Source organism: Vigna unguiculata, chromosome 4, assembly GCF_037176805.1.
Source record: "Vigna unguiculata cultivar grain cowpea cultivar isolate G323 ecotype 2 chromosome 4, ASM3717680v1, whole genome shotgun sequence".
NCBI classification, from domain to species: domain Eukaryota; kingdom Viridiplantae; phylum Streptophyta; class Magnoliopsida; order Fabales; family Fabaceae; genus Vigna; species Vigna unguiculata.
This window is the reverse complement of record NC_140795.1, coordinates 35,742,731-35,754,626: the sequence shown is the minus strand read 5'-3', so window position 1 is coordinate 35,754,626 and position 11,896 is coordinate 35,742,731. Positions and strand designations below refer to the sequence as shown.

Sequence of the window (11,896 nt, the reverse complement as noted above, 5' to 3'; positions counted from 1 at the left end):
GACTAAATTGGTTCAAAATTTCAAAATATACTAATTTTAAAATTTATTAAAAGTTAAATAACCAAAAACATATTTAACACCTTCCAATAATTTGGTTTGTTTCGTTCTCAGTCTGTATCTAAGTAATAAAAGGTTTCGACTATTTTTATAATGACTTACACAGACTTAAGGAACCGACTTTGTATTATATTTAATATACCTATTATTTAAAAATAGCTTCAGATATCATTTTTTTTTCTATGTAATTCATTACCACAATAGAATCAAGCTTTCACGTATTAATCTCCTAAGAAAAACTGTTGCATTAAACTTTTTTTATGACAAAACTAAACAAAAAGAAGTTTTCTTTGTGTTAGTTGTTTGTACACAACATAAACTAAATTATGTCGTACGCTCATCAGTAAAAGGAAACATGTTTCCATCAAGGATATTTTTTAAAAACAAATCTAGTTTGAGACATGGAAATAGAAAAAAAAAATGGCATGAGAATAACAATGACCTATATTGACCCAAAACCTTGGGCCTAATTCCAGGTATTTTAGGGACTAAAGCATCTTTTTCCTGCAACCTCTCGGTCCTTGATAGGAGAGAAAACACAATGTATGATTTTGATTTGTGGTGTAGAGGAAATCGAGAGGATGAAGAAGATTTCATGCTACCACCATAAAGTAGCAGATTTATTATGGCATATTATCATATAAATCGGTTTCATTTCCTCTGATTGCTAATGGAAGGAGGAGCATAACTTATACATTGAACTTTTTCTCTAGTTTTACAGAAAATACCACACTAACTGAAAATACTATTTAGGTACAAAATACTTGCTATACATATAATGTACATAATACTCATTCAACCAGACAACTGGAGGAACAATATGTACAGCAACCTCCTAATTGGAGTGGAGAGTGAAATCAATTCAGTGACAGGAAACTTTACAGGAAGGTTGCTGAAGTTTCATGAAGAAAAGGAAGCTTCCATTGCTTGTAAAATTGAGGCAGTATCAAATCTGAAATTCCTAAAGCTCTTGCCAGGCCCCACATCAGGGGTGTGAGAATCAGATTCAGGTTTTGTAGGCTGGCTATCTATTACTGTAGAGCTATTTCCAATAGAATTGTGTTTTGCTTTCCACACGCAAATTCCTTGAGAAAAGTAAAGGATTGTTAGCATTCCTGACTAATGTATGAAGAATGTGTAGTTTAGAAAATGTACAACGGTCAAACTAGGCATGCATTGCAGTACTAAATTTGCAATAAGCAAACATTATACAAGCTCATCCATAGCTGATTTTCCCTTTGAACCACTTGACAAATCCTGTACCTAAAGACCTTCGTAATAATGAAATATACACAGTATTGTAGCTAACAAAATGCAATACTAACGATCAAATTTCTCAAGCCAAATGCACTCAGATTTAAAATCAGTGGTCAAGACTCGGGGCTGTAAGACTGCGATGTACATAATGTACTATGTAGTGCAACAAAATGAGAAATTAACCCATCCCAACACAGCCAAGCATTGAGTAACTAAACTTCATCCAACGTACTCATGCATTGAAACAATAACATAAGTGATGTTTATAGCCAAACAGTATTTTGGGTGAAATAGGACCAACCTTTGAGAGGTAAATCAGGCCTTGGAGCCATAGCAGGATGGTGTGTGGAAATCCATGATTTCAATGATCTGCATGAAGGCAGTGAATTTTTTTTTTAACTTAGACAATACACGGGGCATTCTCTGAAACTGTCAAAATCATATGCTTTTGTACTCACGCCAGAAAAGGAGCCACCATATAAAGCTTAAGGCCAGTGATCCCTCGAGATATCACTTCATCAGTTGCTGGTTGGAGGTCATCAAGCCGGTGCCATGCAATTTCCTGCACAAATAACAGTTTCTCAGTATCTTGAACACTGACAGTTGCCCGTCACATGATGATATTTTTACCATGAAATTTAACCAAGAGCAAAGAAAACTAATATCGCAGAAAGTTCTCGGCCACAACAAATTCAATTATATAAGTCCAGATTCAAATTAGAAGTAACAGTGGTGCACACTAACAAAAGGAACACAATGAAGTAGATAGAATGTAATGTAACATGACTACATTTGATTTCAATGTTTTTGAAAGATAGATAGAAAACAATGTTAGCTGCACATGACTGTGAGGACAATGCAACTAAATGGGCTGCAAATACTAAATAAAGCTGCAACTGCAACAAACTTGCCTACATGAAAATCAATAATTCCAAATTAGTTTATTTGTATTTTAAATATAGTTTTGTTTTGGATTCTAAAAAATGTTTTTACTAATACGATTGTTTATGATCCCATATCTCAATATTTTCTTACTTTATCCCTATCTTCTTGTCAGCCAGTTCAAAAGCGAATAATATGAACTAACTATTTGAAAAGTGGTGTACTCATCATCCGCAGATCATACTCTTCCTTTATAGTCTAATGAAATTTCTCATTTTACCTTAAACTATCGTATAGGAAAGTATTAAAGATAACTATAAGGTTAAGCACCAAGTTTTTGAGTTTTTAATTTCGACCTAACAACCCTAAAAAGTACTTCAAGTCAGAGTTGCCCTCAAATATTATATATTTTGACCATATTACTAGTTGATGTGAGATCAAGGATGCCCCCTCAGACCAAGCACTAGACTTCTCAAGCATGAAAGTTAGCAAGACTAAGCATCTACATGTGGTTCAACACTAGGTGGCCCACTAGATTCAAAAAATAATTACTAGAATAGACTTTGATATCATCATAGAATTTTGAATTTTGATCTAACTTAACCCCAAAAGAAAATATTCCATAAGTGAGGATTACCCCCAACTTGTACACTCTATTTTAGTCATATCACTCATCAATTTCAGATAGATGTACAATCTCCAAAGACATAAAACTTAGAATAAGCAAAATTGTACAGAATCACATACACTGATTTCCTTTTTGGTAAGCGGAGCAAATGATGTATCATCTTTTACTCCAGCGATAATGTAAAGCCTCACTCTCTGTTGCCCAAAGATAACTTCAAGGTATTCATCCTTTTTAAGAAGTTTTGAAACATCAAAACCTGTTTCTTCCATGACCTGCACTCGCCACAAAAACAAAAAAGGGAAAACTAACCCATGACTCGTAATAAAACGTGAATTAGCCAATTAATATTATAGATTTTACAATGCATATCAATTTTGTAATGAACAGGCAAGTATCTTTCCTAGACCTACAACCTAAGCCCACAAGGAAAAAATGGTCAACTAAAGACTGAGAAAGCGTAGCATGCTTACTTCTCTAATGGCACATGCATGATCTTCTTCATCTTTGCTCTTTTTGCCACGAGGGAAGCTCCAACTTGAACCTTTCCATCCCTTTACTAGCAAGCACTGTCAACAGCAGGCATGTAAAAACACGGTTCAAGATAACAATAAGTAACTCTGAAAGAATCTTCAAAACTATTGTATCAGTTTAGAGTTGTGAAGATCTTCAGTGGAACTATACATGCGATCTCTAACTGTGATATCTCATTCCTTTAAAAATTATTTTGCAAAATTATGCTTTAATTTGTTTGTCTTTGAACAAGGCTGTTCACTCCCAGTGTACAAAGTTTCAAGATCGCCTATTGAAAAATGACATGGCGCAACTTTCCTTTAAAGCATGTTTTTAGTTGGTGTATGAGTATAACTGGCTTCATTATATCATTTGCATGTCCCTTCGTACAAGAGCCATGTGGGCTTGAACTCAAAGCATATATGGTGTATTGACTGTTGAAACTCAGGCTTGTATTATAAGAATGGGGGCCCTCTTAGTCTTAACTACTTGGTTAGAGATATTGATATTTTGATATGGACCAACTCTCTCCTAAAGCTTTAGATATCAGGTGAAAGCTAACTATAAACAACTAATGATATAAATTATATCTCCCACTGAAACAAATAATATCCTGTTCCTGAAATGAAGTTAACCAAGTGGAATAATGAAGATCATCCATAACCAAGTCACTTACATGAAGAATACTGAGCAGAAAGAAATACTTCATCTTCCAAGTGTAGAGGTTCCTGAACTATTTTGCTACCTTATGACCTATAAAAGGCTACGGTTTTTCCTGTCCTCACATTAAAAGTCTATAAGCATTAATCATTTTATCATCAACCAGCTAGCGACATTGATCTTCCTATAGCCAACTATGGAGCATAAATGTTTCCTGAATTTTAGTGACCCGATAAAAGAAATGCCACTGACATATTTTTATTAACTAATACGAGATTATCTAGGAATCCTATTTCCTTTTCTACTACAATTGATTGTTAGCTTTTCTATCTTTCGTATGAATGGTTTTATTAGTCCCTCTTGTTTCTTTAAATAAATAATAACGTGGAATTCATCATACAGATAGTAACCACGTTCATACACACTGATTACGGTAACAACACACCAGAACATACCAGAGAGAAGACAGCCCCAGCACTTGAAAACAAGGTAATTTTCTCACTACAGAAAGCAAAAAATAAGAGCCGTTGAAAGTGTTTATTCTTGGCTTACCCTTTCATATGTTTCATCAAGAATTATTGCCCCAGTTACAGGAACTCGAACCTTATAGGATGTGAAGTCCTTGAAAATATCATCTATATGGGCCACATAAGGCTTTAAAACATCACAACTGTTAAACACTTCTAAATGTTAAGGAATATTTCATCTAATATATAAATTGAAGTTGATAAAGAGAAAATGACAATAACAATGACTAGCATTACTTTAGGTAAAGCCTGACCAATTGTGCCTAATAATGTCTACAAAGTACATTAAATAATGATAGCCTTCTTTCATCGGGTCAAATAATGTAATCAGAGAACAACAAGGTTCCAACAATCATTGTCTAAATAATTATCAATGTCCGTGTATCCATGCACAAGCATGCATGTGAGCATGGCTAACAGGCTGAGCATAAAAACAACCCTCAATGATGAGCTCAACTAGTAATACATAAAAAATTATGTAAAAAACGATGAAGGAGGCAAAGGAATTCCAGATGGGAGCATGTCGACATCTTTTTGTGCCAAATCATGCAAAGATAATTTTCCACAATCCCATTAATGTAAACCTTAAATTTCATCTTTAGACATATAAAATAAGCTAACAAACACTATGTAGATTTCCTCAAAACTGGAGTGTGAACAACACTGTAAATTTACATTTTCCCTGTTTTCCAATATTTGGTTCATATATTACAAGAGATGGCAAAGGAGTAGAATTGAACATGAAAGCTTGAGAAGCAACTAAATTCCGACCAAGTTTAATGTCTTAAAAACTGAGTTAGGAACACACAAGCTTCACTAATGAATTATGACATTGTTTGATCCATTGACCTAATCCTACCTAGCAAAAAATATTGGGTGTTTTTGTTACAGGAATGAATTTCCATGCACCATTCATTTCCTCTGCTCACATACTTGTATTCCATCCCCATGTTAAAAATCAAACAAAATAGCTTACTATGATTACCCTTTTAATTAATGAAAACAATAAAAGAAACTAGAGTATGAAAAAGTTATTCATGAACTATTATAGTCAAAAGGAACAAGAATGAAAAACTTATATTCGGCTACTGTAAACAGAAAGACTGAAAACAAATCAGTTACATTAAGGATACATAAAGAAGTAAACTCCTTCAGATTTAATGATTTCAGAGATGGATTATTTTCTACAGAGTTATCTTCATAAAACCAATGTGCATACTCCACAAGAAACAATATCCTTTCAAAAGACTGAAGATCTTCCTTTGGCACATTCAGCACAAAGCGACTGCAATATAACAACATGAAAAGTGTCTTATTAAGAAAGGAACAAAATACACATAATTAGAGTCAACAATAAAAAGGGAGGAACATGAATGCAATGCAAATGACTACGAATGTTACAGAGTTGGAGGACACAGCATCACAGAATATAATAAACCTATATCACTGCATATCTATAAATGGCAGTTCAATTCACTGATCATCTCATCACTATTATAATATTATTAGAATTAAAAAAAAAAAAAAAAAAAAAAAAAACTGAACAGTTGTAATAGCAGAAAACACTTTTATTATGCTGATAGTGAGTAATCCTTGATTAATAAGAAACAAATATCCAGCAGAACATTCTCTTACAAAAATAGTATAGCAGTGTAGCAAGTAAGAATAATTGATTCACCAGCAACAGAAAAGAAACCATCATATGCTGCTTAAAGCCTAATTTACTATCATACTCAACCTCACATTCTTACATTCCAAAATTACATTGACGTGACGACAGAAAAAAGTCGGATCTTCCAAAACATTCATCAAATAATAATAATAATAATAATAATTAAAAAAATATTCAAAAGTCACCAGCCTACAATATTACCAATTCTTTTGGTAAGACAGTACGATTAATTAGAGGCTTAAAAGGTGTAAATGCGTAATATTGATAAATGTGGGCTAAAAGGAACCGAAAACCAGAACAATTCAAGAATTCAACAATTAAAAAAAAAAAAAAAGCTCCCTAACTTTCAATGTCCTATTTTCCTGCATTTTCTGGGAAACCAAACAGAGAAGCAAGAAAACAAAAAACGGAAAAAGAAAATGCGAAACCTGCAGAGATCATCAAGGAGTTCTTGAGGTGGTAGACCGTTCTTAGAGGAAGAACGGTGATGATTCGACATCGCTGTCCAGTGCCAGTTCTCAAACCCTAAAATCAAAAAAGAAAAATACTCAAAATGAAAAAATAAAAAATAAGCTTCTTCGAGAATTTTCTATGAGTTTCTCTCACTCTCTTTTTGTCTGAAACAGCAGAAAGAAAAAAAGATACCCTGTTCTGCCCGAAACCCAAACGGATCTTCTTCGCCTTAAATGTTAAGACCCGTTGTTCAAGTTCCACCAAAATCCATTTCTGAGTTTTAAACTCTCATTACTTTTTCTCACAAGTTTTTACCTGAATGATAATAAATTTTTTACTTTTTAAAAAATCTGGAAATTTGTTTATGCTTAATTTATTTTTAAAATTAATATTCAGATCAAAGAAAAAAGATTTTTTTTCAAAATGATTCCTTTTTAAGAGAAGTTCTTCGATATAATCTTTTGAAATATTATTTCTCCAACTATGTATTGAAATACTATTTTCTCACATAAACCTATTTTGATTTTTTTAAATAATAAAAAATTAAAATTAAAATCATGAAAAATAATTTAAAATAATTAATTAAAGTTATTGATTTTACATTTTAATTATTCTAAAAGAAGAGATAAAATAAAAAATAAATTTATTATTATTGATTTTTTGAAAAGTAAAATATTATAATAAAAAGTATTTATGATCAATAACAATAACAATAATCATAATAATATTCTAAAATTTTAAATTTATCTTTTATTTTTCATTAATTTTCTTACAAAGTATTATAATTTTATTCTAAATATATTATAAAATTAATATATTTGAAAATTTTCATGACTAATAATTTAAAAAAAAAATCCTCTAATAAAGTCAGTAGAACATTATTACTTTTTCATAATTTGACTTTTTGCAGAATTGTTTTTAAAGGAATATCAACATTAAACATTAAAAATTAAAATGAGAAAGAAATAATTAAAAATAATTAATTAAAAATACCAAGATTAAATTTAATTACTTTGAGAAATAAACAATAAAAAAATTCGGATGAATAAATTTTATTTTTTTAATATAATTTAAATAAAATTTGTTATCAAAATAATGGGTTGTAGAAAAAAAATTAGAAATAAAATACAAATTAAAATTTAGATATATTTTTATTATAATACTTTTATTTTTCAAAAAATTAAAATAACATTGAATTTCAAATTATATTTAAAAAATCATAAATTATTTTTTCATTTTATTCTTTCTCTTAAAATAATTAAAATTTAAACTTAATATTTTAAATAATTATTTAAAATATTTTTCCATAATTTTAATTTTAATATTTTGTCCTCTTTATTTTAAAAAAATAATAAAAATAGGTTCATTTGAAGAGATTATCTGAAATACTTTTCACTTTACTATACGTTAGAAATTCTTACTATTAACAAAATGGAAGTGTATTATTAAAAACTTAAATATAATGTACATATACTTTTTAGAAATTATACATTATATATATCTTAAATATTAAAACCAATAAATTTATTATTACTTTTCTATCAAAATATAATATTATGTAGTTTTATAAAAATATAAAAATATAATATTAAAACCAATAATCTTATTAATACTGATTCCAGCTTAATTAAAATTTTAAACCTTGAATGTATAGACTATTTGAATGACCAATCCAATGTTAAAATGAATGATCATTACAGATCATTAATATGTTATTGATTAACGGTTAAGAGATTATTAGAATATAATCAATTTCACTGCTGCATTCCATTATACATGTGAGATGATATACAAAATTTTATTAAAAGTATTAAGGATATAATAATAAAATATTATTATTATTATTATTATTATTATTATTATTATTATTATTATTATTTTTAACTGTGATCTTTGTTTTTTATTATATGGGTTTTTAGTAGAAAATAAGCATTTTATACTTTTATTTATTTTAAGAAAAAAATAATAATTATAATTATGTAGAATATATGCAATTTGAAATGTAAGTATGGAATTATGAAATTTGTTACTCAAAATTAAAATCATTTGTTTGTTTTCATTTTAAAACGTCGCTTAAAAAAGTAAAAAAGTTGGAGAAATTAGACATTAAAAGTAGAAATTGCAATTGAAAAGTTAACACCATTATGATACAAAACTATATAAGTTCCTCTCCGAGGTGTTTCACACATTATGTATATTATATATTATAAATAAAACACTTTTGTCAAACAAATGCTTTTTTTTTTATTATTCGTTGTTTTTTTTCATTGTATTTAAATTATTAAAATTAATGTGGATTAAATTTTTATATCAAGAATATTTAAATATTAATTAATGTATATCAAGTAGGCACCATGTGAGAACCCCATTTTCCTTTCCATATACTCTCTTTCTCTCTGCCACCAGTTCCACAGAACAACACACTCCACTCTCACTCTATAATTTTTCCTCACTGTTTTCACTGCCTTCTCTCTAACCAGAAAGCTTGAACTCCATTCTGATCCATCCTCCATTTCTGTACAGCAATTGAACTTGGAACCAGAACAGAAATCCTTCCCCCAGCTAAGTCTCCTTCTTCTCCAAGTAAGTCAATTTCAGTTTCCTCAATTTTCTTCAAATTTTGAAATTTCTAGAGCTCCATTCTTTCCAAATCGAATTAGGGTCATATCCTCACTCTGAGTTTATGCATTCCAGTTCCTTAGGTTGTGCAATTGAGGTGCCCCCTTGTTAAAAGTGTTCTTGCTAGTGGTAATTGCAAAGGTAAGGGAAGCTAACTATTTTTCTTCTAAATTCCGTTTGAAAACCATGTTTGATGAGTTTGATCGAAGAATTGTGTGCTAAATTGATGTTTGAATTGTATGTTTGAGTACTTGATTGAGTTTTGCCATGGATTCTGGGCTCCTGCATGTGGGAACAGGTTCGTAATCTGGTATTTTCGTCTAGGTGAGTGGCTCTCACCTGAGCGAAAACACCAGAAAACCCACCCATGTTCTTGCGCGAAGCCTCACCTAGGCGAGCTGAGGTCGCTTGAGCGAAAGACACTCTCGTCTAAGCGAACCAGCTTAGCCTGAGCGAGAGTTCGTCCAGATTTTATTTTTTTGCCCACTGATAGAGCCTCGCGAGATTGACTCGCCTAAGCAAGATGGCCTCTCGCCTGGACTAGATCTTCTAGCTTGAGCGAGAACCACTACAATGGGGTGTTTGATGCTCTGATTTAAGGGATGAAATTATATGTTTAAATGTGATCTTGTGTAATTAGCCTCTTATATGCTTGGAACGTTGTTGCTAATATTGTGAGTGATGTAATTGGATGAATATGAATTTAGAGAAGTTGTGGTTGAAATAGAATTTCAATGGAAATTTGGATGAGTATGTTAGTGTGTGTAAGGACATGAGGACTCCGTATTGGTTGGTATCCTGAAACTCCAATAATCATTCATGCTCAGATAAAGCAGAATGGATTATGTCGTGAGGAGTAGCAGGAGGTCCTAGTCTTTGGACTTGATCAAGTCTTAGACGCAAAGGGGACTTACCCTGTAAGTGGTCGGGTGATAACCCCTTGCGCCCAAACTCTGCAGAGTTTGGGGACCGTCATAGATGCACACCACCAAGAGATCCAATGTTGCTTACATAATCTAGATATTAAGTATAGAGTCATGTATTTGTGTTATGTGATGGTGTCTTAAGTAATTTTGATGGTTGCAACATAATTGACTGATATTCATAAATTGAACTGCATGATTTCTCTTACTTAAGATTAGCTTACCCTTCTTGTTTATGTTTGTTTTCCTTGTATGTTTCTCTTTTGCAATGATCACCTACTGTTGGTGTGAGCAGAGAAGAATCTAGATGAAGACACCCCTCTCCTGGACAGGAGTTGATCCTTGGCTTGGAAATCCAGTAGTAGCTTTTGGGTTAGGCTCTATGGAGTTTGAGATGTATAAATTAACCCTTCCTTGTATAGACTGTACACGTCGATAGGGACTTATATGGTTATTTTGGATGACTGTATCAGCACTCTATAACAGTTTATTCCCACTATCTGCTTTGTTTGATCATGATATAATATCTTATTTAGTAGCGTGAAAACTATTAAATGGGATGTTACGCACCATAAAATCATATTAACATAACAATTAACTTCCTAAAATAATTTCATAAGGAAAAATAGTTTATTTAGGATAAAAGTCTAAAGACATATAAGTTAACTCCTCACACATTACTTCCACGACAAGCCTCTTGTTAATAGTTTTACATGTGGTTGGACCAAGTGTCTTTTCAGAAACATCCAATGAGCATGCTTTCTTGCCAAAACATTCCTATACATAGCCAAATGTTCGAGTAATTTATTAAAATCAACGTTGTTATCACCTAAGAATAATCTTAATGAAAATATTGCAAGCACATCTGCCTTTTGTAGGATGGACAATGCATTCTTCTTACTTTCACAATTGTCGTGGGTGAATGTTGCACTCCTTTGGAATCACCAAAACTTGCAAATTTAATTGCAATAATTGGACGATGTTTGCAAGACAACTCCAAGTATAAGTGATTGTTATTAGAGAGTGAGAGGGAGCAGATCTTTTTCTTCTTGATGAGTGAATTTTTTAAGTCAATAATTTTTGTTGTTAGGAAGAATGTAAAATCCATTTTTTTTAAAGCAGTCTCAGTTGCCTCCTATTTTCAAAAACACAAAATCCCTTTCCTTCTCTCAACACCAATTTTATTCTCCATTTCAACTCAACCTTGATTCTTCCTTCTTATTTTCATTTGATCTTCATCTTTTCGTGAATTAGAGGCCAGTTTTGGGATCATTTTAGAGTTCTCGTCAAATCCAATAGAATGATTTCTTCATCCGCATAAATTGAAAATTTCAATATTCTTCTTCTTTTCTGTGTGGGGAGGGTCTCATGTGAGGTTTCTTGGATGCACGTTGTTCATGGGACTTTAATTTTGATTAGATCATGACCAAAACCTCATCCCTCTCTGCATTCCTTCATTTTGGTCTCTAGGTTGAGCTAGGGGTTTTGGAGTTCGAATCATTTTGAGGTTTCATTGTTTCAAGCTTGGGTTGCATTAGAGGTAAGAGAAGCTAGGTTTTCTGTGGAATATTGGTGTGAACTAATCATCTTAATAGTTAATTGTGATGTGGTGTATTGAATTGATGAGTTGCATGTTGAAATGTTTGATATTTGATTTATGTTTGGTCTTGATTTGGGGAAAAGTTTGAAAATGTGTTTTGAGTGATTG

At 31.5% G+C, this 11,896-nt stretch overlaps 1 protein-coding gene across 2 annotated transcripts; it reads right to left on the bottom strand.

Annotated features, from left to right (window-relative positions):
* Positions 1-690: 690 nt before the first annotated feature.
* Positions 691-6,975, bottom strand: DCP2 (decapping 2). Of its 2 annotated transcripts, none has more exons than XM_028069457.2 (9): positions 6,839-6,975; positions 6,622-6,718; positions 5,655-5,806; positions 4,547-4,674; positions 3,295-3,390; positions 2,944-3,096; positions 1,773-1,876; positions 1,616-1,683; positions 691-1,142 (listed from the first exon to the last, which is right to left on the bottom strand). In XM_028069457.2, the coding sequence occupies exons 2-9, from the start codon at positions 6,690-6,692 to the stop codon at positions 958-960; spliced, it is 957 nt and encodes a 318-aa protein (XP_027925258.1). In that variant the 5' UTR covers positions 6,693-6,718; positions 6,839-6,975; the 3' UTR covers positions 691-957. The 2 variants fall into 2 exon arrangements, with proteins under 2 accessions (XP_027925258.1, XP_027925259.1); XM_028069458.2 differs by having other exon boundaries at positions 6,800-6,912.
* Positions 6,976-11,896: the final 4,921 nt, after the last annotated feature.

Coding starts and splice junctions, on each gene's coding strand:
- DCP2 (XM_028069457.2), bottom strand. CDS start 6,692: ATGTCGAATCATCACCGTTCTTCCTCTAAGAACGGTCTACCACCTCAA. Junction 1,877..2,943: donor TTACCAAAAAGGAAATCAGT/GTATGTGATTCT, acceptor TTATTTGTGCAG/GAAATTGCATGGCACCGGCT. Junction 1,684..1,772: donor ATGGTGGCTCCTTTTCTGGC/GTGAGTACAAAA, acceptor GCCTTCATGCAG/ATCATTGAAATCATGGATTT.